Source organism: Dipodomys merriami, unplaced genomic scaffold (genome assembly GCF_024711535.1).
Source record: "Dipodomys merriami isolate MVZ:Mamm:240054 unplaced genomic scaffold, mDipMer1.0.p SCAF_121, whole genome shotgun sequence".
Taxonomy (NCBI): Eukaryota; Metazoa; Chordata; class Mammalia; order Rodentia; family Heteromyidae; genus Dipodomys; species Dipodomys merriami.
The window spans coordinates 3732365-3759204 of NW_027202505.1; the positions used below are offsets into that span (position 1 = coordinate 3732365).

At 54.5% G+C, this 26840-nt stretch overlaps 1 protein-coding gene across 1 annotated transcript; it reads right to left on the reverse strand.

The window, feature by feature from the left end:
* Positions 1-372: 372 nt before the first annotated feature.
* LOC138823609 (forkhead box protein O6-like) lies at positions 373-21943 on the reverse strand. Its single transcript, XM_070017006.1, has 2 exons — positions 21139-21943; positions 373-2498 (listed from the first exon to the last, which is right to left on the reverse strand). Exons 1-2 carry the CDS (start codon positions 21550-21552, stop codon positions 1236-1238), a joined length of 1677 nt encoding a protein of 558 aa, XP_069873107.1. The 5' UTR covers positions 21553-21943; the 3' UTR covers positions 373-1235.
* Between the last annotated feature and the right edge of the window lie 4897 nt (positions 21944-26840).

Here is a 26840-nt window from a genome sequence, read left to right on the forward strand (position 1 = left end):
GTTATTTTCCTTCTCTGACCTTGTTTCTGTACAATGGGAACAAAACCCATGCCATACAAAACCTAGATGAGACAGGTTCTCAGTAAATATCTATGCTCCTTCTTGCCAGACTCCCCAGGCTGGAAATTTCCTGCACTCACATGTTCACAGAAACAGGTGCAGGGCTCCACAAGGCACATCTCCAGCATAAGAAATTCAGCAGGCGCTAAACCAATGTGCTCTTCATCAGCTAATGCTGATACATACCCAGACACAAGGCCACAACAGCAGCAGGCACAGGACCCCCATCCTATACCCAATCACTTCAGATTATTCTCCACCTCCACCACCTCCTGCTAGCCCAACGCACGCGGGAAATATTTAAAACAATTTTATTCATGAAAATATGCTGTACAATGCACTCTACACGGCCTTGACACGGCACACACGCACACGCACACGCTGACGGCACGGCCACAGTACACTGCCTACTATACGCGCTGGGGAAGCCGCACCTACCGCCCGCCCCCAACTGGACACTTATAAATATGGGAGGGGCAGGGACTGGCAAGGAGAAGGGGTCATCAGATTAGGGAGTGGATCTGGAGCTGAGGCCTGCTGGAGAGGTTGTGACTAGTACTGGAGGTATGGGGACTGCAGAGTTGAATGACTGCGGGAGAGGGGCAGTTGGATGGGAGGAAGATGGGGAACTATGGGGTTGGGGGTGGTGGGAAGGTGGCTTAGGGCTGGAATAGGACTACTCAGGTGGATGGCCAGGTAGGTGTGAGTTTTACAGAGAGTGAGTTTTGCTGGCTTCTAGTGGTGAGCCTAAGACCAGTGAGGAAAGTGTCAGTTGAGAATCAGATGGGAGTTTGTGTTGGCCTGTTTGTCATGCCTCCACAGAACAAAACTGAAGATGTAGAGATGCCCCTGCCCCATCTTCTAGGTGGCTTCCCCATCCAGCATCCACACCAGGCGGCCCACCTTGTTCCTTTCCACTTCCCCCACACACCCTGGTTTGGGCCTCTTCTCCCAGGCTTCTGGCCCTGGGAGGAGGAAGGGGGTGAGGAATGGTGGGGGTTCCCAGCAGCTCACTCCCAATTCCCTCTGCCATCAACTTTTGAAGGAGGTCTCTAGCTGGCTGAAGCTACCCGATTCCTCCGGCGCAGCTGGATAGGGGGTGGGGACCTAGGGATCAGGACGGGAAGACAGAGGTCCCTTGGGCAGGGGACCAGGCTACCCAGGAGCGGAGGCCCTCAGCCCGGCACCCAGCTCTGGTTAGGGGGCGGGGCCCCGGCCAGGCCGGGGGGAGGTGGAGGCAGGGCTGAGTCAAAGTTGAAGTCCATTTCGTCGCTGTCCATGAAGTCGTTGAGGATGATGGACTCGACGTCACACTCAAGGCTCCCACTGAACATGTCGAGGTCCAGGTCTGCGGGGAAGCGGTCCGGAGCGGCTCCCAGTGGTCCTGCGGCTGCGGCCGCATAAGGCCCGGGCAGCGTGTCCAGAAGGTGACCGCTGGGCGGGCCCCCGAAGGCTGCAGCGTGGCCGGGCGGTGCCAGGCCCGGAGCGCCCGCCTCGCCGGGCAGCGTCATAAGGCTGATGGGGTGGGCTAAGGCACTGCGCGAGGGCGCCGGCGGCGCGTACGGGGCCGCGCCCTTGCCGGGGTAAGCGGCAGCCGCACCCGCCAGCGCCAGCTCCCCGGGCGCCCCCAGCACGGGGCCGGGTCTCGGCGCGGGCGGCGGCGGCGGCAGCAGCGCGGGAAGCGCCCCCGGACGGAAGGGCGCGGCGGTGGGCACAAAGCTGGCCTGCTTGTTCTCCTGGATGGTCTGCATGGGCAGGCGGCGCAGCGCGCCCAGCGCCTGCGGCCCGAAGCCCCCGCCCCCGCCGTAGGCACCGCCCTTGCAGCTGCCAAAGTAGGCCGGCGTCCCGGCGCGGGCCCGGGGCCCGTAGACGTCCGGCGAGCCGTCCAGCAGGGCGTCGGGCAGCCCCGCGCCGCCGCCATGCAGGCCCAGCGGGCCTCCCAGCTCCGCCAGGCGCGGCAGCTCACCGGGGCAGCGTGCGCCCAGCGCCGGCGACAGCGCGCTCGCAGGGCTCGGGTACATGAGCGGCGACGAAGGCGCCAGGGCCTCCAGGGCCTCGTCGTCCTCTAACTCCGCCGCCTCCCCGAGCAGGGGTCTCCCGCCCCCGCGGAAATCGGCCCACGCCTCGTAGTCGTCGCTGGCGTGCGAGGCCGGGCTGGCGGCCCACTTGGCGGCGGCAGGCAGGGGACCCGGGGCAGACGCGCCCGGGGGGCTGTCGTCCGGGCACCGATCGGGTACCTGCAGCTGCTTCTTCTTGCTCGCCTTGCCCTTGATGCGCAGGAACTTGGCCCCGTTGTCCATGGACACGGCCCTGCGCCGCGGGGTCTTGCCCGTCTTCCCGCCCTCAGGGTTCAGCATCCACCAGGAACTCTTGCCGGTGCCCTCGTTCTGCACGCGGATGAAACGCGTGTGCAGCGACAGGTTGTGCCGGATGGAGTTCTGTGGCCAGAGACAGGGGCACGGGTGGAGGAGGACGAGGTTGGATAACGTGAGGGGAGGAGGAAACAAAACACAAAAACAGGAGAGAGAGAAAAGCCAGAAGGGGACGGGAAAGAAATAGGGAAGACAGAGGGAGGGAGTTGGGAGAAGAGGGGTTTGCAGGTGTAAGTACCAAGTTGGACAAATGTTGAATACCCATCCATCTTCTCCCACAAACCGCTTCCGCGCACTCCCACCCTACCCCACCCTGCCCTCAGGGCGGGGCTGGGGCTTTTGGCCCTCCTCCCCCCCCCAACCCCACTCCCTAGGGCCTCTGATCCTGCAGGGGAGCGGTGACAGGAGGCCACCGGACCACTTCTCCCCAATTCAGCCAAGCCCTTCGCAGGGCTAGCCAGGCTGCCACCCTGCCCTCCCCCCCCCCCCAGCAGATTATGTAAGGGCTCATGCCGCCGCGGCTCATTTGTCCGCCCCCCTCCCTCCCCAGCCTGGCATGGCGCCAGGAGCCCGAAAACCCAGGGCTCCAGAAATCAATCTCGCGGTGACTGATTAAGCCCTGTTTAGAACTAATTGCTCTTTCGTGTGTGGGGAGAATAAATTACCTGCTTTAATTTCGTGTCTTTAAAATGCAACTGCAGGTAGAGAAGACTGTTAACCCTTTGCTGGGAGGGTCTGGCCAGGGAAAGGAGCTAGGTTGGGAGACCCCAAGGTGGGTATAGAGGTGAGACTATGGAGATTCACCTTTCTCTGAGCTCCTGCAAACTCCAAAGAGGCCTTGGATATTAAGAAGCCCTTCCAAGGGCCACCTCTGGCCATGGAGACCTTAGCCAGCTCCTACTGTGATGTCTAGCAAGCCCGGCTCTCCAGCCATCCTTTCCTACCCACTGGCACAGATCTGTCCTCAAAATGAAGCCTTTACAGTCCCTGCACACTCCCCATCTCCAGACAGGTAGACCTAGGCTCAGAGATGCCAAAGTATTTTGCCTAAGGCTCCACTTCCTTTTTTCGGGGGAGGGGGGGCGGAATGTGGGGTCCTTTGTGGGGCTTGAACTCTGGGCCTGAGCACTGTTCCTGAGCTCTTCAGCTCAAAGCTAGCTCTCTACCACTGGAGCCACAGCACCACTTCCCGTTTTCTGGTGGTTAACTGAAGAGAAGAATCTCACAGAATTTCCTGCCTAGGCTGGCTTTGAACCACAATCCTCAGATCTCAACCTCCTAAGTAACTAGGATTACAGGCATAAGCACTGGAGCCCGCCTTCCACATCTCTTTCTGCAGTTCCTAGGCACCTTCACCTTTGCCACCCTGCCTGTATCTTTATCTTAGTTCCTGCACTGCTTTGACTAGGCCTATTGTGGGGACAGAGGAACCTAGAGTTGAACTTGGGCTGGACCTCCCTCTCACCTGGTGGCCTTTACCTCCCTGCTTAGATATTTCTTTGCAAACAACATGGTTTGTCTATCAGAGGACTGGGCAGGATGCCCAGGTCTTTGGCCACCTACCTGTGTGACCATGGTTGTGTATCAGTCTCTGAGCTACTCTGAAAAAATGGGCTGGAGCTGTTAGCATTTTCTATGAGCAAACTGTAGTTCAGTGTTGGTGAGCACTCCAGGGGCTTGTAAACGGTTGTTGAGCCAGAAGACCTTACTTCCTAGGTCACTCCACAGGCCTCCTGTCACCATCTTCTTCTTAACATCATGCGTGAGGACAGCTGTCCTGAGCATCAACCACTAAGGGTGAGCTAGTATCACCCATTTAATCCACCAAACTCAGGCATGATGTAACTTGCCTACAGTCCCACAACTAAGCAGTGATGCCAGGCACCATCTAGTTTTGCCCAATCATGGATTTGCTCTTAAAGCTTCCAGTCTACCCAGACACACCCTAACTTCTCTCCTGCCTCCTCTCCACCCACCTCCAGAGGTCCTTCCTGCTTTCCAGGATACCTTCCACTGTTAACTAGCCCCAATTCCAAGTCCTGAGTCGACCCTCAAGGCACCTGGCTCACTGTCTCTGGCACTTGTGACTTGGAAGGCAACAGCTGGGACTTGCCAGCCTTGTCCTGCCTTAGCCTCTCTTGGGGCCCTGTGAGGAGGGAAGCTTGACCCCCAGGGAGTGATTCCCTCAGGTACATACCCCCTTCCCGTTCCACCCCTGCACCTGGCTCCCCAGCCCCTCCCCACACCTGTGCTCAGGTCCTCTGAGGCCTCAGGTCTCTTCCCCCACAGGACTCTCTGGATTTCCAGAGGCTCCACCTCCCACCTCTCCAGTCCACCAGCTGGAGGTCCTTCAGGTCACACCTCTTTGTTAGTGTTACTATGTGCCAGCTTGGCCTAGAGTGCTTTTGGGGAGGAGAAAGGATGCTATAGCAGGTACCAGCACTTAATCAACACTAGCCTATTCATCCCTGGGCACTCTAGTTATCTCATGTAATCATTATGTCAGACTCTAGAGAGTCAGGGATTGGGATCTCTAGCTCAAGATGAGGAGAGAGAGGCTCAGAGACTGAGTTGCCAAGATCACACAGCTTGTTGGGCACCAAGCCAAGTACTGATTTCAGGTTAATTTTATGCTGAATTTAAAGGATGTTACATTCTGTCAGAGGGAAGGGAAGAGTGTCAGTGAATTCCCAGAGATTTTTGGAAGTCAGAATTCATGTTTTCTTCAAACTTTTCTTGTACAATATTGCTAGAAGCCAGTAGGGTAAGATGACTGGGGACAACATTGCAAGATTAACATTTCTAAGTCCTAGTGCTTGCTTCCTTCTTTAGAATTCAAGGAAATTTTGCATGCACTTCATAATATACCTACTTTGTTTGACAAATACATTTTTAAAGAAGTTTCATATTACTCCAGATATGCTTTCAGGTCCATGAAAGTTTGCTTTCTCCTCCCCTGCTCCCCTAACCCAATCAGGTGCCTGAGAACTCAACCCCCAGCCTGACACCTTGGCTTGTTCAACTCAGGAAAAAGAAAAGACTTGCCCAAGGTGGCCCCAGGAACTGTGACACAGAAAGGATGTGAGCCCAGGCCTTGGGGGAGGGGGGGAGGGAGGAAAGGGCCCCAGCAAGGTCCTCTTTCTACTCCACCAAACCTGACCTTAGAGCACATCCTTCCTCCCTCCTCTTCAGCACTCAGCTGTTCTCCCCAGAAAGTGATGACATGGGCCAGGTATACTCCAGGAACCTTTTCAGTTTGACACTGAAAATTCTTACATCATCCAGTCTAGAGGTTCGCCCTCCCCTCTCTCCCTCTCTCCCTCTCCCTCTCCCTCTCTCTCTCCCTCTCTCTCTCTCTCTCTCTCTCTCTCTCTCTCTCTCTCTCTCTCTCTCTCTCTCTCTCTCTCTCTCTCAGCTGAAGTGTTACACATTTAAGCCCCTGAGGTGTAAATAGAAATACGCGGGGTCCAGCCTTTTCAGCACTCTCCCTTTCAAAAACCATGGACTTGGGCAGGAACAGATTGTGCAGGCCATTTAGATGAAGTAGGTTGACAAGCCTTGCCCAGGGTCTTGCAGGATGAAGGGAGGTGGCTCAGAGCTGAGTGAGGAGCAAGGCCTCCCAGCTCCTCAGCTGGGCTCTATACCAGGCATCACCAGGGCTGTGCCCCCTGAGATAAGTGCGGGCTATGCAGCCCAGCCACCTGGTACTAATCAGAGCTCCTTACCAGGCTCCAATGGCAAGCACTAATCACAACTCTCACTTAGCCACAAGGCCTCCTGGGAGGCCAGAGGCCATGGAGGAGGTAAGGGAGGTAGAGGAGGGAGACACCTCCTCTGCCAGGCAGCAGTAACCAGGCTCCCTCTTAGAGTCACCTAGCAACCCACCACCACAGCCACAGCCCTGGCATGCCCAAGCTCCCCTGGTGCCCAGACCTGGGCTTGGCTTCTGGAGCCTCCCAGACCTACACCAAGGCCTGGTGCATGCTCCTTTAGGAGATAGGAACTCTCTAGTGAGGCTCCAGGGAGACCTCTGGGGGCAGAGGAAAAGGACAGTGATTCCATCTCATGCCCACCCCATTCTCCTTTAGAATCTGGGCAGGAAGAATAGCCTTCACTCCTCAGGACCCACCCCCCAGGGAGAGAAGGCTGGCAAGGCAGACACAGGGCAAAGTGCATAGGCTCTGGTATTGGATCTGGATGCCAGTTTCTGCCCCAACACTCACAGTGTGCCCTGGGGCAAGGTACTCAAAAGCTCCAGGTCCTCCATAGACCTTCTACCCTCACTTTCTACAGCCACATAGCAGAGCCAACCTGGGTCTTTAAAAACCTGGGATCAAAAAAGAAAAAACAAAACAAAACAAACCTGGGATCTCATCCAATCCTCACCAGATCCCAGATGAATGAAGGCCCTGTCATGGCCCACAGACCCTCCAAGATCTGTCAGACATTCTTCCTGCTTCTTCTTGTCCCTCCAACTTGCAAAGTAGGACCCCTTCCCTCAAATGCCCACAGAGACTTCCTCTCTTTGTTCAAACGGGTCTTTTTTTTTTTTTTTTTTTTTTTTTGGTCCTGTCGTGGGGCCTGATCTCTGGGCCTGGGCACTGTCCCTCAGCTCTTCAGCTCAAGGCTTGCGTTCTACCACTTGAGCCACAGCACCACTTCTGGCTTTTTTCTTTTTGCTTATGTGGTGCTGAAGAATCGAACCCAGGGCCTCATGCAGGCAAGACAAGCGCTCTACCACTGAGCCACCTTCCCAGCCCACAAACGGGAATTTTTGCAATAAGGCCCATCCTAGCCACTCTTTAAAAAAAAAAAAAAAAAGTTTCTCTTCCCTGACATTTCTGGACCACTCCCTTAGAAAATGATCACTTTCTAAATTAATACAGGTTGAATATTTCTAACCCCCAAACCCAAAATGTGATGTGCCTCCAAATCTGAATCTTTCTGAGTTTCATGGTAGTAAGTTTTGGATGCTCAACTGGTGAGGTCTATACAAATATTCCAAAGTTCTAGACTCTGAAACACTTCTAGCCCAAGCATTTCAGATAAGGGCTACAACCTATGTACTACTTATTGTCTGCTTTAGCCATTTTCTGACTGTCATATGAAAAATAACTCTCATGAGGATAATGACTTTACCTAATTTTTTTTTTTACTGTTTTGGCACAATAAAAAAATGTTTGGCACATCTGAGGCACTTAAGCATTGATGAAATAAATGGAGTAATACTATGTTGTAAGGGGAATTAAATGAGATGGCCTTAGCCAACACACAACAGCAGCTTTTCCAAACTAGGTTGAGAGCATATGACAGGGTGAGAAGCAAGCAGGGTAGTGGAAAGTTGGCTCGACATGATGCTAAGAAGGAACTAAAGAAGGGGGAAGGATTTCTGGGACAGCTGAACTGGGGCTTGGTAGGGTGCACAAACCATTACCTGCTCCAGACCTCCATCTGCTCCACCGATGGACCCGGGATTGTTCACACCATGGTCTCTCACCACTCATACACCTAGGTCAGGTGACACTCCGGGCACCCCTGTGGGGCAGAATAACCTTGACCTTGCTGATAGTGCCTCCCTCATGGACAGGATCTGATCCATCTGATAGCAGAAACTCATCTATCCAGCAGGACACCCTCATCTATTCCCAGGACACCTTTCGCCCACGAGCAGTAATGCATTCATCTGACAGCACAACCCCATTTATCCAGCACACCAGTCCCATTTATCCAGCAAGTACAACCTCATTTGCTAACAGCACTCCATTCACCTGACGGGCCCCCTCATTTATCCAGCAGGACACCCTCATTTATCGTCCAAGTCGGACACGTTCCTTCCTCCTGTGGTGTGGCTGTGTTCTCTGATGGTGCGACCTGACTGATCCAGCAGGATGTCATCTCTCCTACAAGTACACTTCATCCCCTGACAGTACAACCTCATTTATCTAATAATGCTGCCTCACCTTGCCTCCAAGTACCACCTCATTCCCTGACAGTACAACCTCGTTTATCTTCCAGTACAACCTCATTTCTCCTCCCAGCACAGCTTCATTCCCCGACAGCTCAACCTCATCCAATCTCACTTCACCAGCCAGGGACCTGCCAGGCCTGTGAGGCAGGAGTTAGGGGGCGGGGTGGTGGGAAGTTCCACCATTTGCTGTCCCCTGCCTACAGGGAGCTCCTCGGTTCTACAACTGTGTCCAGTCTTCCCAGGCCCAGAAGGGCCCATGGACTTGTGTTCTAGACAGTCTGGCCTAGCCACAGCCCACTATTGCCTGACTTTCTTCCTGTTTTGCCCCCACTACGATTAAGAAAAGTCCATAGGAAGCAGGGTCTGGTGGCTCACACCTGTAATTCTAGATATTCAGGAGGCTGAGATCTGAGGATTGTGGTTCAAAGCCAGCCAGGCAGGAAAGTCTATGAAACTTTTTTTTTTTAATCTCCAATTAACCACCAGACAACCAGCACTTTGAGCCATGGCTTAAAGTGGTGAGCAGTAGCCTTGAGCAAAACAGCTCAGGGACAGCACTCAGGTCCTGAGTTGAAACCCACAATCACAACAACAACAAAAGCCTAGAGGACAACTTCGGGGTCATGATCTACCATGTTCTCTGTGCCCTCTTCCAGTGCTCTGATTCTGGGCAGGGGGTGCTGGGAAAGGTTACTCTTTCTAGGGGGGTATAAACACTGGTGTGCTGGTAAATATTTAACCACCAGCTCTCCACAAGGGAAAATCCCCAGATTGGATTTGTAGCTTTTGCTGCTCTCTGTGGTGTGGATACTCGCATCGTAGTCCATGTGAAGCTGCCAGCATGATGTCACCAAGTGCAGAACTAGGAAGAAGCATGCACGATAAATCTCAGGAGTCAGTGTGAGCCAGCTCTAGCACACCACCAGTGTATGCTTCCAGTTCTGAGACAGGAGAAAGGCGCCACCTGCCACATGCCAGGCGTAGGCGAGCCTTTTATCCTACAAGTATGCTGTGACTAGGGTCGGCTGTTCTACAATGGGGGAAACTGAGGCTCCAGTGGGTTAAATCACTCCTCATACCCTAAAGCTGGCCAGTTATAAAGCCAACTTGAAGGCTTGTTGACTCCAAAGTCATTTCTCTTCCAAACCCTCCCCCATTGGTGGCAGGGGGCACTCCACTTTGCTGCCCACCCTGGGCACCATCTCTACTTTGGCTCTCAAATCTAAGCTCTCCTGGTTTTCATCAGAGACAGAAGATGCAAACCTTGTGTTTCCCACTTCCACTGACTCTGTGCTACCTTCTGGCCTCTGTTGAGGCTGGGGGAATCCCCAGATTCCCAGAATTCAGTCCTGAGTCCCCCCAAGATTGGATGTGGAGGCCTCTCCAGGGTAAGTTCTCTTTTTAATAGAGTCTCAGTTCAGTCCCTCCTTTAGGAGATTAACCCTGCTTGTCTGATGGGGATAATGACCCAGTACTTCTTCAGAGTAGAGATCCTGTGGGACTCTGACCCCTCCAGGACTCCTCCCCTCCTCTCCTTTCCTGTATGAAAAAAGGGCAAGGGCAAGGGGTGGTACCCCAACTTCATTCTTGTGACATTGAGCCTCCATAGCAACAACTCCAATAGCCACAGGGAGACTCACATATCACAATTCCCATCCCTCCCTGTCTCAGAGCCCCAGAGCATCCCTCATTCTGGTCCCTGCTCCTCATTCCATGCTGCCCCAGGAACATGTATCTGTGTCTGACTCCCTGTGGTGCAGCTGAGGTGTATAATCTAGGAGGGCTTCCTGTAAGAAAGGGTAATAAGGATGGCCTGAAGGAGGTTTCTTGAGTACTAGGATCTGCAGTGGAGGAGGTGTAAAAGGGCAGTTGAGCCAGGCACCGGTGGCTCATACCTGTAATCCTAGCTACTCAGGAGGCTGAGATCTGAAGATCTCAGTTCAAAGCCAGCCCGGGCAGGAAAGATCGTGAGACTCTTTTTTTTTTTTTTTTTTTTTGGGTCCGGTCGTGGGGCCTGAACTCTGGGCCTGGGTGCTGTCCCTCAGCTCTTCAGCTCAAGGCTAGCGCTCTACCACTTGAGTCACAGCGCCACTTCCGTCTTTTTTCTTTTTGCTTATGTGGTGCTGAGGAATCGAACCCAGGGCCTCAGGCATGCAAGGCAAGTGCTCTAACACTTAGCTACCTTCCCAACCCAGCCGTGAGACTCTTATCTCCAATAAATCACTCAGAAAACCGGAAGTGGTACTGTGGCTCAAGTGGTAGAGCGCTAGCTTTGAGCTGAAGAGCTGAGGGACAGCGCCCAGGCCCAGAGTTCAAGCCCCACGACCCACCAAAAAAAAAAAAAAGGCAGCTGGGAGCACAGGCAGATGCCAAGTACTGTGCTCAAGATCAACATGGGTATAAGTGGCCAGCCACGGTCTTGGAGAAACCATATGTTGAAGCAAGGCATGAGAAGTCAGGCTGTGGTAACCCCTTCTTCTTCTGGGAGAGGCGAGTTCATGCTATCAGCTCCAGCAGCTAAGAAACCAGCAACAGAAGTTCAAGTTCATCCCTGCTCTAAATCCCATGGCTTTTTCCTTGTTACCCCTGGACTTGGGTCCCACACCAGACAAACACTCAAGAGCCTTGTCCCTTTCTCTTGCTATGGCCAGCCTATGGCCTTTTCCTGATCCCCTCCTTAAGTCCAGAGGACTCTCTGTCCCACTCCAACCCCAACTATAGTGCTACTGAAGAGATCTTACTGAAGACTAGACTCTCCCTGTCTTGAGCCTGCTTCCCTATTTGACTCCTGAGGCCCTCAGAAGTCAGAAGGCAGGATTGAGCACTTGGGCCTGAGATTTCTTTGCAGGTTCAGCTCAGCAAACTTCAGGCCAGTGCTCCACATCGTGCCTACCCCTACCAGGGTCTTACCTGGGCCTCCTTCCTATCTTCTGCCTGTAGCTCTCAGCTCCTGTTATCTTTTCCCAACATTTTCTCATTCCTCAAGAGAATCCAGCAAGGTAGAAGGAAAGGACTACCTTTTTGCTACTGTTCACTTGTTTTTTTAAGACAAGGTCTCACTATGTAGGCTGACCTGGAACTCACGCTCTTTCTACCTCAGCCTCCTCAATACAGTGCATCACTATGCTAGGACTACCATTTATTGAACATTGCCATGTGCTGGATGCACAATTACTACCTTGCTCAGTCTCTGTGGCAACCCTATGAGATAATTTACTATTCCCATTTTATGATAAGAAACTAAAGTCTCATAGTCTAACGTAGGTGTAGGTGTAGGAACTCACATCCAGGGCCCCAACTCCTCTCCTTTGCCCGTAGGTGCCTCCAGGGAAGATTTGAGACCAAGCATCTCTAGAGTAGAGGAGGAGCAGAGGTTGTTACACTGTCTCAGCAACCCCTAACTGCAAAGCCTGGGGCTTCTCTAGCTGGAGCCCCTCCCTCACATAAGCAACACCTCCCTACTTCTCCACCCAGGCCCAGGGAGCAGCTGTGGTGACCTCACTCAGCCCTGCCCTGAGCCTGGCTCTGGGGAGGGCCCAGCAGCTGTGCCCCAGCCCTGCAGGCTGGCTCCTGGGGAGGGGGGGGAGGAGGAGTGGGCATAGCGCCAAGAGAACCATCTGCTCTCCCAGGGGCACGGCCACCCGCACAGGCACTGGCCTTGCCCCCAAGGGCTGCCCTTGGCCCTCTGTCCCTATGCCAAGGGGCTTCTGGAGCCCAGGGCAGCCCACCCAGACCGAGGCACCGGCCTCATTTGCCATCTGTCTTCTCCCAGAGCCTCAGAGGTCCTTCAGGACATGGAGCAGCCATGAATGTCCACTGAAAAATGAACAAGTGCTCAGGCGAGTGGCAGAGGCAGAGGCCAGGGGCAAGGGCTGGGTGTGCTGAGCGCTGCGGCCCCAGCACAGGTCTTGTTGGCTAGGAGCCCTTACTCCCCTCCTGGGGCCTCCATCTCCACACATCTGCTCAGCTGGCAGGTGCTGCTGGCAGAGGGCAAGCCCCTTCCCCCACTGCCCAGCTCAGGTTACAAGAGGCGGAGGTGGTGAGGCCAGCTGAGGACAGGGGAGGGGACAGTGGGGAGAAGGAGGAGGCCTCAGAGCTTCCCAGAGTGTTGGGGGGGAAGGGAAACTAGGAGCCAGAGAGGGAAAGGCTTTGCTCAAGGACACACAGCCTGCCAGGGAAGCAAAAAAGGAGCTAAAATCTTAGGGGCAACAATCCTAGATTCCAGGGTGACCTTGAACAAGTCACTTTATCTGGAAAAATAAGGAGCCTCAAACCCACTATTTGTCTCCCCAAGGCCATGAGGCAGAGCATTGGAGGTTTAAAAGCTTTGGGCCAGATTAAGGGCAGGCCATTTTGTCCTCTATCTTAGAGACTAGAAAGGTAGGTAGGTAGGGATAGAGGGGGACTTCTTTAATAATACACCTATAAGGCAGTGAGTCTCAGGGGAAGGTAAGGGAGCCCCCTCCACACAGCAGTTCCAGTCCTTTCTTAGAGCAAGGAAGGGCAGTAATAACATCTGCTAAGACTTCTTGGGGCCTTTATATTCATCTTCCTCTAATCTCTACAATGAAGCTAATGGAGTCCTATTACTATCCTATTTTTTCAGAGCAAGAAGGAGGCTCAATTGCCCAGCACCTCACAGAGGGTAAAAACTAGGTTCTGCCCATTCCCTTGGCCTCCCAGGATCCTAACCACAGGTTTCACCTAATTCCTAACAGTACCAAAGGGGGCTGCAGAGATATCAAGCTGGCATCTTGGACTCTTCCAGCCAGCCTCCACCCAGTCTCAGGCTTATCTTCCCTGCGCCTTAGGACCAGGACAAAATTGGGTGCCTCCCTACCCCCACCCCCAGTCTTCCTTTTCCCTTCCCCCACTCTCTCTACAGCACTCGCAGGTGATTTTTCTGCGTTATTTCGGTCTCCCCTATAGCCTAGAATGCCTCCTAAGCTTGCCACTCACTCATTTCTACAGCCTCCTCTCCTGCTGGGCTTCCCAAAGTCCTAAGGGTTTGACCTCCTTTGTCAGGTTCCCCTCCTCCACCTCTGAACACATATAGCTGATTACCTAACCCTGACAGCCTCAATCAGAATGTCCTCCGACCTCCCAGGTTTGACAAGCCCTCAAGGTCAAGGTTCAGTTCCCTTTGAGAAGCACTGCCCACCTTAGGTAACAGATCTGCAGATCAGGGGGGCATCGGGCTGGTCTGCTGCTACCCTGGGAACTGTGTGGGAAAGGCAGCCAGGAATGCAGGGCCATTCTCCAGGCTAGAAGCCTCAGGGCTAAACTGCAAGGGAGGAGAGATGATGATGGGGGGAGGGGAGAGCACTGGGCTAGAGTGGAGCTAACCCTGGGGAATCCCATTTCTGCATTCTTGATGGCATACTGTTAGAGCCTCTTTATTTTTTTCTCATTCTGAGTTTCCTCATCTGCAAATATGGATGGATAGTAACAATACCAGTGTCACAAGGTGGCTGTGAAATGAAAATGAAATGGAAAAATGTATGCGTTGGCACATGGTGAGTGGAATGCTAAGTTGGAACCGTTCAGAATAGCTAAGGTGACTAGAAAGGAATGGAGCTAGGGGCCAGGTCTGGAGTGTAACCCTAGGGCCCAGGACTGAATCAGGCTGTGCTAAGCTATGTGCACCCTGCCCCTATTTTCTCCCTGACTACCAGAAAGCCAGCAGGACAGGATAGGGACTGTGATCCTTAGTTTCTTCACCATGCCAGTCCCAGAGAGGCTGGCTGAGCATTTCCCCTTGCTCCTCTTGCAGCTGAGGCTGTCTATAGCAGAACAGTGGCCGTGGCTGTGGCTCCCTTCTTTCCACCCATGTCCTATACAACATGACTCCTAAGATATGAGGCTGGGCATAGGTGCCGGAGCAGTAGCTCAATCCCTTTATATTCATCCTTCAAACCTTCCAATCCCTTTATAGTCATCCTTCCAAACACATGGATAGAATAGTGGGTCCCACTAGGGAAGCTGGCTTGGAGAAGAAACTGGTCTACTTTGGGACAAGTAGAGGGGAGCAGGCAGGAGGCCAGGAAGCTACCACCTCAGGCATCAATCCAGAATGATCCATTTCCGGACATACTTTTAAAAAAATACAGATTCCAGCTGGGCGCCGGTAGCTCACGCCTGTAATCCTAGCTACTCAGGAGGCTAAGATCTGAGGATCACAGTTCAAAGCCAGCCTGGGCAGGAAACTCTGTGAGACTCCTATCTCAAATAAACCACTAGAAAACTGGAAGTGGAAGTGGTGCTGTGGCTCAAGTGGTAGAGCACTCACCTTGAGCTGAAGAGCACAGGGAAAGCACCCAGGCCCAGAGCTCAAGCCCCATGACCATCCAAAAAAGCAAACAAACAGATTCCAGAACCCAAACTCTGAGTCTGACAGAAGGGATGAGATAGGCACTGGTAACTTGGGCTGCTTCAAAGTGATTCTGGTCACCAGCCAGGTAGAAATTGTTGAGATGTGTTCCAGTCCCTTGAAGATAGGTCTACAATCAAACTATCTAAGCACCCCAACTATTTTCTGCTAGGTGTCCCAAGGCAATAGCCACAGAGAACTGGTAACAAGGGCAGTGGGTGTAGATTAAGCACTCCAGTGTTGTCTGGGTATAAAGGTGGCAGTGCAGGGTGCCTGAGATCGGAGGGAGCAAGAAATGTGGATGGGTGGGGTGTAGACAGCAATACAAGAGGATCGAGGAGTTCAACAACAGCATGGTTTGGGCTTGGCTGGCCCTGGAGAGCTCTAGAGTGGAGCAGGGACTTAGGGTAGGAGGGCTAGCTGTGGTGCAGCATTGAGAGATGGAGAAGAATGGCAGAAGCAAACATGTCTGCATCTAAATCCAGGCTTTGCAACATCCCAGCTATGTCTCGATTTCCTCAACCAGAAAATGGGGCAATTAATGCATATCTGACAGGACCCAGAGATTATGTGTGGAGGGCCCAATTGACTGCCTAGCACCGTCTCTTACTCATTCCCCTTCCTACAAGAGGCATCCCTCTGAGACCAGAAAGGTTTCTCTTAGCAAAGAGGGAGGCCCATGGGGGAGGGATGTGGGAGGCCCCTCCCCTACACGCCACCTGGCCCCCCTCCCACCTCCACATATGGGTTGGGGGGTGGGGAGAGGCAGCAAACAGCCAAACCCTCCCAAACAGGAGTTGGTTTCCATGGTAACTAGGGTGCCAGGAAAAAAAGGGGGGGTGCTCCAAATCCAGCTGTCCCCCTGAGCACCATACCCAGGCCCAAGAGCCTGAGTTAATGCCCACCCAACACCCTGAACTCTCCATATGCCTGATCTGGGAGCCAGCTGGGATTGCCATGAATGTTCCTTGTTATGCTGGGAGAATAGTTGCCACTTGGGTATTGCCTTGGGCAGGGTGGGCCTCTTTAAGCAGAAGTTCCAAGTTTAAGACCATGCACACCTATACTGTCCATTAGAAAGCCCTCTCAATACTACATGCCTCGGTCCAAAGAATCCCTTACTCTCCTAGACCCAAAGGGTCAGAGACTGAGTTAAAGCCCTCTGGACACTCAGGAGGACACAGAACTGAAACAGGAGAGGACCTGGCTCCAGCTCATGCTCACACTCAATCAGGTTCCCCACAGGAGCTCTGTCCTCTCTCACCTGGATCTGACTCCAAGTGATCCCAAATAACACCAGGGACCAGAAGGATGTGCAGGGTCACAGTTCAGCAGTTCAGGAGGTTGAGCTGCCAGTCCCTTGGAAGTGTGTTAGAAGGGCGTGGGGGCAGCCAAAGTGGGCACCAGGTTATTCCACTACTTTCATCCTGGAGGAGGAGGGGTGAGCACCAGTCTAGGGGGAGAGGGGGGCCCAACCCACTTCCCAAGTGCCCAGCCCCGGGTGGGAGGCGGGCCTACAAACAGGAGTAGGGAGGGGTGGGTGGGTCAGTTCTGAGAGGTCAGGGAAGATGAGAAAGGGCTCCCTTTACAGCTGAAGCACCCCCATCCCAGAGGCTCACAGCCATTCATTTGGGCAGTTCACGAGCACCCCTTCCTCAGCCCTCTCAGATAGACCGGAGGCCCCACCCAAAGAGGGGAAGGCAGGCTGCAAGGAACAAGCTCCTCCCTCATTCAAAGTCCAAATCCAAGTCCTTCTCCCCCTCCCACACACCCCCTCCGGAGTCCACCCCAATGGCACAGGAAGCGCTGGAGTGTGAGGGTCTTCCACTTCGGAGGTCCGTGACCTCAGGGCGAGTCGTGTTCCCACCGGGAAGGGTGGCCCGGAGGATTTGATGGGACAGGCCCTCTGCCAAGGCCTCCCTGTTCCTCTACCTCCCTTCCCACAGCACCCACCAGGCTTGATGCTGAAGCCCTCAGGCCCTGCAGAGAGGGGACCCCCCGACTCGCAGAAAGTGGGGGCTGAGGGCGCTGAACTTTCGAACCCGCAAACCCCCCGCGCCGTTCATTACCTTAACGCGAGTTAAAAATAACCGTCTCATCTCTTTAAATTAGTCTGTCTGCAATTACCGCCTGGCACGGCGCTGCCCGCCATCGTCCCGCTGGAGCGGCGCCAGGTGGCAGGCGGGGCCCTCACCCTGTCTGTCGGTCTGTCTGCCTGCCTGCCTTCCAGCCCCCACCCCTCCCTCCGCCGCGCGTTTACCCTGGAGGCCCCCGGAGGCCCCTCTTGGAAAGCTCCCCAACTTGTGCGGGGGGCCGGCAGGGAGCAAGGAGTCCGCGGGGATCTGGGGACTGCGGAGGGGGCTGGGGGGGGGCACGCGGCGGGGGAGGGGCGCCGGGAGGCCCGGGAAGCCGGAAGGGCCCGCAGCGCGCCAGCGCTAGTGGGTGGGTGTGAGCAGGTGGCCGTGGGAGTCTGCCGGGCGTGCCAGCAACTGTGCCAGGAGCGGCTGGCACGGGCTCGTGCCCAGGAGGCGGGCAGCTGCCAGCCCCTCGCTCGTGCAGTGAGAGGGGGTGAGGACACCCCTAATCGGGGCTCACACCGCCTCCTCCCGCACCCCCACCAGCCCTTGGGGCTGGGGATCCCCGAGGACAAAGGAGGAGGAGGGAGCCCTGCTGGAGCAGACTGCGAGGGGCGGGGGGGGGGGGTGATCTACACTCACAACCACTGTCTGTAGCAAGACCCTGCTCCTGTCTTTCCTTTCAGTTCCCTACCCCACCTGGAACCTAACCGGGTGAGGGCCAGGGTCAGATGGGGGGCTGGGAGGTGGGCACTGGCCTTCGGATCCCACCCTCAGCAATCAGGCTGCTCCAGCCTGCGGGAGAAGGGAAGTCCCCATCTATGGTGTTCTTCCCCTTGGGGAGAGGGGAAAGGAATGGGAAACGCCCAAACCTGGCCTGGTAGCTCTCAAAGGGGCTGGCAGCCAGGAAACACAAAAGGAGGCAGAACAACTCTAGAGGCCCTGGGTAGAAGCAGCAGTAAGACTAGGAGCAGCTTGGAGGGCTTCCTGGAGGAGTTGTAGGCCAAGGGAAAGTGAAGCTGGAGCATCTGAAGAGTGTGGAGGCTCTACCCAGATTTCTATACTCTTAGAACACAGGAGAGGTGTCTCCTGTCCAAACCCTGATCTAGGCCTGAGACCCTCCATCCCAAGAACATGACCAGCCCCTTTGGTGGGATTTCCAGAACAGCCTCTTTCCAGGTCTGGGTCTGATTCAGGTGTCCTCCTGCGGTTCGCCCTGCCTCCTCCAACCACTGTCCAAAACCCCACTGGACTACCTCTCTACATCACAGATGGGACCACAGGGCAAAGGTCTTCCCTATCCTACTAAATCCACCTTTCTGATGCCACTTCCCTGCCAGTCAGGAATCTCTAGATTCCAGCCTAGCATACCCATATCATTTTCTAAATCCAACATGCACACTTCTACCTCCTGCCTTTGGCTGTATAGCCAACAACCAAATTCTCCCCTAATCCAGAGATGGCCCAGATTAAGTACAGCCCTCCATTTGAAGACCCACCTGGTTCCCCAGGATATTTAACCTACCTTGGGGAGGGGGTAGCTCCCTAGAATATTTAACCCACCTTAGGAAGGGGGTGCTACTTCACCCCGCCCCAGTCTGTCTCAAAACAAAGGGCCTGGGTGAGAAAAAAGGCAGGACCAAGGTCTCCCCACCCTATGGAATGCAGGCTTTCACACACCCCAGGGAGTCAAGTGCAACACTTTTGTGGGGGAGGGGAAGAAGGAAGGACTAATGGGCCCTAGGCCTGTTACCACAGGTGTACTGCAGTTCCAGTCAACCTGAGATTATCAGGAGATGAGGCAGGAAGCTGCAGGATTGAGAGTGCAAGGAAGCCTCTTGGAGGTCTGGGGACACAGGACATGGGGCAAGTCCCCTCCAGTGCTTTACCAGGGCTTAACTTTACCAGGGCTTTACCAGAGCAGAACTCAAGCCCGAGGTTATTCTCTAATGCCCCAGCCCAGAACTGGAGCCTGGCATGGGAAAATCAGTGTGTCCCCAGCAGTATAGTGCAGTGGCAACCACATCCAAAGGGCAGCTGGGAGAGCTGGGCCTTTGTCCAGGGCCTGCTCTCTTCACTGAGATCTTCAGAAGAGTTCTATCACACTCCAAGGCCTCAGTCTCACAGTCTGAGAAATGAACTCGCCAAGAACACTCACACCACATTTTAGGATTTATATCTGCTTCTGCTGGAAAGTCTTAAGCATCCCCTTCCACACCATCAAGACCTTGTTCCAGAGGCTTGGTGGGACCTTGGAAGGTAAAACCCCTGGATTGGAGTTCAGCTTTCCCATCTTCTAAGTGTATGACTTCAGGCAGCTTACTCTTCCAGTCTGGACCTCAGAATCATCCTCTGTAACGGGACGTAGCAAATAAAACCCATCTGAGGGATTGCTGAGAGCATTAAGGTTATGTGAGAGGCCTGGCACAGAGCTTGGCCTTGAGATGCCCAAGGAACCACAGCAGTCTCTTGGATTCCAGCCTCAAGTCCCCCTTTCCCATCTTTCTTCACCTCTTTTCATCCACCTAGTCTGGCTGGAGCTCCACCTCCAGCATGAAGCCCTGGGGGGGCGGGGGGCGGGGAGGCTGCCCTGGTCCACAGCACTCTTCTCAGGGTTGCTGTGGCTCACTGCACTCTCCTCAACTCCACATCCTCTATACTATCCACACATGCCTCCACTCTCCCACACACTGATGGCTTTTTGATGCCAGGCTCTGTGCTGAGTGATGTGGCCACAGAATGACACCAATGCTGCCATTGTCTTCCAAAGGTGAGGGAGAGTGGGTGAGTGACTAATGTCCACTGCAGGTATTGGAGAGGGCCAGAGAAAGAGGAGTCCTAAGCCAAGTAACAAGGGCTAGGGAGGGCTTCCTGGAGGAGGAAGCATCCTTAGAGTGACACTAGGGTGGGTAGAGGAGCAGAGGAGGATAGGGTGCAAAGCCCAAGGGCAGGACACACTTAAGAGGAAGCTGTGTTTTGTTTTGGTTTTTTGGGGGGAGGGGAGGTGGATCCAAGGGGACAGGAAAGGAGATTGGGGAAGGAGACTCATGTCTACTCTAGTCTGTGTTCCTGCCCCATAGTGAGCCAGTGAAAGGCAGAAGAGCTGCCAGCACAAAACCTGAGAGTCCAAGTCAAGACACCCAGATCTCTACAATGCTGCTGTCTGTCCATAGGCCTCCCCTCCTCCACTGGCACACCCACTTCCTTGGACTCTGCAGCCACCACAGGGTGCAGGGGCAGCCTCTTCCTTGGAGATAGACATGCCTCTCCCATAGGGAGCCTGGCAGCTTACCTCCTAGGCACAAATCCCCCTCCAACCTCACCCCCCAAGGCACAGACTACCCCCATTTTCCAACAAAATGGAAAAGGAGATGGGTCAGGAGGCCACAATCCAGTCAAACCCCCATCCCTGTCTTCTTCCAAGATGCCCCAACCCCATGCTAAGGTCTCCCTGGGTTACCCCAGCCCCTCCCCCTCCCCCTAGATGTCTTTGGGCTCAAAAAGCCAAGAAGGTGGAAGACAGGTTGCCTAGGGTGGGAAGGGATCAATCTCCAGTGCTAAGCATCCCACCCTCCCACCAGCAGGGGTCATCACTGCTGTCCCCCACTGCTGGTCCAGGTAAGGGGTGATGAGAGCACCTGCCCCACAGAGAACTCACATCTCAGGTCACCTGTCACACTCCCCACCCCAGGCTGGTCTAGTGCCCCAGGGTGAAGGGAATGAACTGTGGACTCACGGCCTACAGCACTCATCACCCTGGGCCAGCTCCAGAAAGCACAGTGGAGAGATTTGGGAGGGAAAGCAACCAGTGGCCCCAAGTCATGACTACAGCTCTTAAAAAAAAGAAAATAGAAAAACGAAAAAGAAAAAAGGTATCCAGGTATAGTGAATAAAAGGAAGTAACACAAAGCAAACTCCAAGGAGCTTGGGGGTTCCTCAATGTCAGTGGCCTGGGCAGCATGGGTTCCTACCATCACGCACACGCGCGCGCACGCATGCACACACACACACACACACACACACACCCAGGATGTGGTAGGGATATTCCCCAGGGACCCCTCAAAGCGGCCGTCCCTTGTCACCCTGCCAGACCTCCCACCCCGCATCCTTCCTGGCGAGGGAGCACGCACACAGCTGCTCCCAGCACGCCCTCGCCTGTCTGCCGGACGGCCCCACGCCCTGGGCGCACACTCCGTGACCCCTAGGGGTGGCCCAGAGCCCAGACGCACCTAGCAGCCCCCGAAAGCCCGAGACGGCGGCCCCTAGCCTCCCTCCCCAGCCGGACGCCCCCACCTTCCAGCCTGCCGAGCTGTTGCTGTCGCCTTTATCCTTGAAGTAGGGCACGTAGCGGACCATCCAGTCGTAGATCTGCGAGAGCGTGAGCCGCTTGTCCGGGGCGCTCTCGATGGCTTTGGTGATGAGGTCGGCGTAGGACAGGTTTCCCCACGCGTTCCGCCGGGAGCTCTTGGCTTTCCGCAGCGGTCCGACCTCCGCGCCCAGCGGCGGCGCTGGGGCCATCGAGGGGGCCGTCGCCCGGCGTTCCGGCCCGCAGTCTTCGGCGCCCTCGGCCACCCCAGCGCCCAGCGCTCCGTCCTCGTCGCCCACCAAGTCGGGCTGCGGCAGGGGCCAGGTACACGAGCGCGGCCGGCTCTGCGGCGCGAAGTCCGGGTCCACGTCCACCTGATGCGCTCGAAGCTTCGCAGCCATGGTCCCGCCCGGCTCGGGCGAGGAGGGGAGGGAGACTCCGAGGAGGGTGGGCGGGCGGCTCCGGGATCTGCGCGCCCCGGGGAGGCCCACGGGAGGGGTCCCTGGCGGCGCCGGCTCAACCGCGGGGCGCCATGAGCCGGGGCGCTAAGGCCAGGGGCTGGACGCGCCGGGGAGCACGGAGAGAGCGAAAGAACCCGGCAGTGAGGGGGCGGCGGCCCGGGAACCCAGCGGGTGCACACCTCGCCCAGCCTGGCTTCTAGCACCTGCCGCCTGCCTGCGCCTGCAGCCACCACCGCCACCGCCGCTGCCGCCGATCCCCGGGCGCCGGTCCCGCGTGCGGGCCCTGCTCTCCCGGGACGAGGCCGGATTGCACCATGCCGGAGCCCGAGCCCGTGCGGGAGCCCGCGCCGCCGCCGCCGCCGCCGCCCGGTGAATGCCGCCGCCGCTTCGGCTCCAGCGCCAGCTCCCGCGCCTGCCGCGCTCAGCGCCGGCTGCACCTCGGGATGGGCGGGGGACTGGGAGGGGGGCGGGCCCGGCGCGGGAGGGGGCGGGGCGAGCTCGCCCCGGGCCGCGGAATCCTCGGTCGGCCGACAGCTTAGACAGCAAACGGGTACGAGGGCGCGGAGCTCCCAGCTCCGGGCGACCCTGCCTAAGCCCCTGTGCGCCACAGCGCCGCCTACTGAGCGGGGGAGAAGAGGCGGGCGCGACCCCGCCTCCGTCCCGGCTCTCGGGGAGGGGGTTATGTGGAGGCGGATCCCAAGTCCTCCCATTGGTCCGCTTCAGGAGCGTTCCACCCACTGGCTCGAAAGGATCCCTCCCAGAAGCGCGTCAGCAGGTTATTGTTACAACCCGGGGTTTCCCGGGGCAACGGGAATGGGGCGGGACTCAGAGCACCGGTCCCGCCTTCTGTCTCCTCCCGGAGGAATGCCCCGCCCTCTGCTTCTAGACCCCTGACGTTTCCAAGTCGTCTTTCTAACAACCTGACCAAGATGAGCTGACACTCCTCTCTCCTTTGTGGCCCGGACTGGTCTAGGAAAAAGGAATGATCTGAGAATATCTGGGTTCTGAGCCAATCTTTGCCATAATCCTGACTTCTCCATCTGCAAATGGGGTCTTTGTGGTGCTTGTGGGCACAGTTTAGAGGTTTGTTCTCAAAGTTCAATGTGTAGCAGAATTATCCTGGTGCTTGTTAAGACAGATCACTGGGCCTCAGTCTCTGAATTTTCTGCTCTGATCGGTCTGGTTTGGAGAAAGACTGCATTTCTAACAAACTCCCAGGTAATGCACAGCCCGACCATACTTTGCAAACCACTGTCTTAAGAGTCTGTGGGAGCTTTCATGGGTGCTATTGAAAAAAAAAAGTGTTTACCCAAAAGTTCAGGGTGTTTGGAGAAAAGCTTCCTCGTTTATTGAGTATGTTTGATGTACCTAGTGTTGTCCAGGGCACTATGGCAAGGGCAGCAACTGAGACAAATGAGGTCCCTACAGTATAGGCAAGCTGAAGACTCAGATGTTAATCAGATCATCACATGACCTCAGAAGGAAGGCACTAGCTGAGTGACTGGGCAGTCCATTACCTCACCCCACAGAGTGTTAAACTATGTTTCCAGCCACCACAGCATCTATCACCCTTTGTTCTAGGTATGCCTTAGGCCTATCTTGAGACCCTCATTGTAGTAGTCCACTCCTCAGCACTCGGTTCAAATGCCATCAGTTCAAGCTGATACTTTCTCTAACCCCAGCTTCCACATCTCTCTGTTCTTTGCTTGCCCAAAACATTTGCTGCCCTGCCAACAACATCTTGTGTCCGTTTAGCACAATATTCCTGTTTTGCCAATCAAGAAACTGAGGTCCAGAGTGAGAAAGCATGGCCAGGACTACAATCTCAAGCTCATAAGCCTCTCCTAGCCACTAACCGACTGGAGGAGCTGGAGATGCCGAGTTCTCTGGCCAGTGGGAGGGCTTTAGTCCATCTCCCTGCCAAAGGAGACACTCTCCTCTCTCAAAACATGCTTCTTTCCAGTTTAGGACTTAAGGAATAGAGCCAAGAATAAGAGTTGGATGGGGCTGGAGGGCCCCCAACTCGCCCCCCAGAATGTGAACAGGCCTAGCTTGCAGATGCCTGACATGGCATATGCCTGAGTCACATCCCAAAGGCAAGGGTGGGCATGGGAACTGCTGCCTACCCCCTACACATGCACACCCTCCAGGTGATTCTGTTTAGAACCACAAGGGGCTAAAATTACTACTGGACCCCCTCCCACAGCTCAGATATTCTCCCAGCCTGGGGAGCCCTCACTGGGGGCTGCCTGTTGGGTATGCTGGAAGTGTGGCAAACCTTTTGCCAATCTCAAGGTCAGGCCTAGTTCTGAGCATGACATGGGAACTTGCTGGAGTCCATACCAGAGCCAAAGAGCACTAACAGGTTGTGACCACAGGACTAGGACCAAGTTGGCAGAGGTGCCAGAGGCTGACTCAGGCTCTGCTTGGCCTGTGCTCTGCCCATGTCCACAGCTGTTGCCTGGGCTCTCCTCTGGGGCTCCTGTATGGCACACTCAGGCCCCACCACATGCTCTGAACACACCCATTAATGTGTACTGACCTTTTTACTCACAACTTGGTCCCTGCTCACACTTCCATCATGAGGCTGTCTAACAGTGATGAAGAGTACGGGAAAGTTGCTTAGCTGCTCAAAGCCACTGTTTCCTGCTGTATGGTCAGGTGACGATAGCTCTGCCTTCACAGGGCATTTGAAGGATGGAACAAGATTCTGAATGGCAGCACCAGGCTCAGAGGAAGTGCTCCATAAATGCTAGCTGGTTCATATCACTGTTCACTTGTGTCTTCTCTCCCTACTTTCTTCAGCTCACACACTCTAGCCTCTTCCTACCACCTACTCATATCCACTGTCACTCACATATACACTTGCCACGTTCTCTACGCTTGACAACAATATACTTTCCGATTTCCTTCACCACTGGCTCCCACACTCCTCCCCCCTCCCAGTACTCTCCAGATTCTGTGTCTGCTCCCTGCCACTCACCCCCACATTTATTCCTGCTCCCCAGCAAGCATCCACTTGCTTACCCTTCCACTACTTCCTAAACATTCACACAGTGTGCCCAATCACATGTTCACACCCTTAGTGTGCTTTCTCACATGACTCCTATGTGGATCATAAAACTTGTACTCAAGCACCTAAATGACCTCGGTTCCTCTGTACCTCTGTACCTCTGTACCTCTGCTGGCTAGCCCACACCTCCCCGTGACAAGCAAACAAACAGTTGTCCCATGCATGCGCCCCTGTTGATACCCCCATCAGAGCCAAAAGGACTCTCCCTTAGTTTTCAGGGACTGTCCCTCCTTACTGCTTTCCCTACTTCCCTCCCAACTCTCTGACCCTCCCAGCCTCAGAATAGCCCTTGCCACCACTGCTGTTGCCACTGCTGAGCTGTCAGGGCTGGCCAAAGCCCTTGTCCCAGTGCTCTGTGCCAGCTCTCCCAGCTCACTCAGGGCAAGTGAGGACAGGAGGACAGGCTGCTCTGAGGTCTGACATGAGTAACTGCTCCACATCCTATCATCCAGAATCCGGACCCCACCTGGAAGGCAGTCAACAATCCGGGTTGGCCGATGCCACTTATACAGGCTTTGCCAGCATTGCCTTGATCCTTATCCCCACAATCCCGCTGTGAAAGCAGAGAGGGCCTGCTTCCCTTCACGGACAAGCCTAAATCTGGGAGGAAGAGGCAGTGCCAAACTATGACCAAGCTAACTAAGCTTGATCCTTCCTGGGGGTCCTGAGAAGACACTCCCTAAACAACGTAGCTATCAAGAATCCCACCATGTCTCTGCTGAGCAGAACCCAACTGATATTTAATGCTACCAATGTCAAGAAGAAAGAGTACAAGGGTGCTGTCTTGTCTGGGCCATCTGTGGAAGTAGGGAGAAGACTGGTGCCTGGAAGATGGCTCCAGGGACGGTGAGTGGAGAGTGTCTGCAGAAACAAGAGGAGATATCAGGACAGCTAGGAGCAACTCCAGATCAGGCCCAGGCCCTGCCCAGGAAGGACAGTATCCAGAAGTAGGTGAGGCTGACTGGGAAGACTTGACTGAGGGGGCAAAATGGCAAAGAGAACTAAGGCCTTTTCCATAGCTTCCACAATCATGCCTAGGGCATAGTATTCAGTTAGCTCGGGGAAGGCATCTGGGAATAGTCAAAGTGAGGCCACATCTTACAGGCCAAACCAGTTCCTACACCATCCTATTCTAGCCTATGTTCTCCTCCTTAGTATGTGTGGGCTCTGCTGAGCATCTGATGGGAATTTGGCTCTTAGGCAATACTGTCCACTGATAAAATTTCCAAGGCCCAGAGGAGGGACTGACACAGAGAAGCTTTTCAGTAAATGCATGGTGAATGAAGGTACAAACTCACTTCGTTGTCACAGCCACCTGAAAGGTGAATAGAGTTATTCCTACTTTCTAGATGAGGGAGATAAGCCTCAGAGAAGGGAAGTAACATACATCTTGACTCAAACTGGGGCATGAGTTTGCTCCTTGCACAGTACCCAGGGGCAGGGGGAAATGAGCTTAGAGGCAAATCTCTGCACAACAGTTTTGTTATTTGTGAGATGGAATGGCTATACTTCACTGGGAGATGATCAAGATCCTATATGGAAAGTATCCAATACAGAGCCCAACATGAGTAAATGCCAAGCAAATGGGCATTCCTTTCAGCATCCTCTGCCTTGAGTTTGCTCTGTAAGTCTAAACTTTTAACAGGATTACTCCTGGGAACTATCATGTTTTAAAGTCACTCCTCTTCTTCTATGCCATGGGAAAGACTTATACTCATTTGCTAAGATTGTTGTAACTATCACAAACTGGATAACTTAAAACAAAAAGAATTTATTGTTTCACAGCTGTGGAGGCTGGAAGTCTGAAATCAAGGTGTCAGCAGGACCACACTCACTCCAAATGCTCTGGAGGAGAATCCTTCCTTGCCTCTGGTAGTTCCTGGAGTCTGCTGGCAATACTTGGTATCTTTCTTTGTAAATAAATCACTTTAGTATCCACCTCCATTTCAATGAACACAGGGTCTGTGTCTTCACAGGGTCCGTTGCCGGGTCATATAGGATTTGGGATATACTTTATCCCAGTATGTCCTCATCCTAGCTAAGACTTTATTTCCAAGTAAGTGTCTCATTGAAAGTTTCTGAGAAGGGTATAAATTTGGAGGGGATGTTCTTTAACCCAGAAACAAAACTGTAACAGAAATGATATAGGATTTGG

Coding starts and splice junctions, on each gene's coding strand:
- LOC138823609 (XM_070017006.1), bottom strand. CDS start 21,552: ATGGCTGCGAAGCTTCGAGCGCATCAGGTGGACGTGGACCCGGACTTC. Junction 2,499..21,138: donor ACAGCTCGGCAGGCTGGAAG/GTGGGGGCGTCC, acceptor CTCTGGCCACAG/AACTCCATCCGGCACAACCT.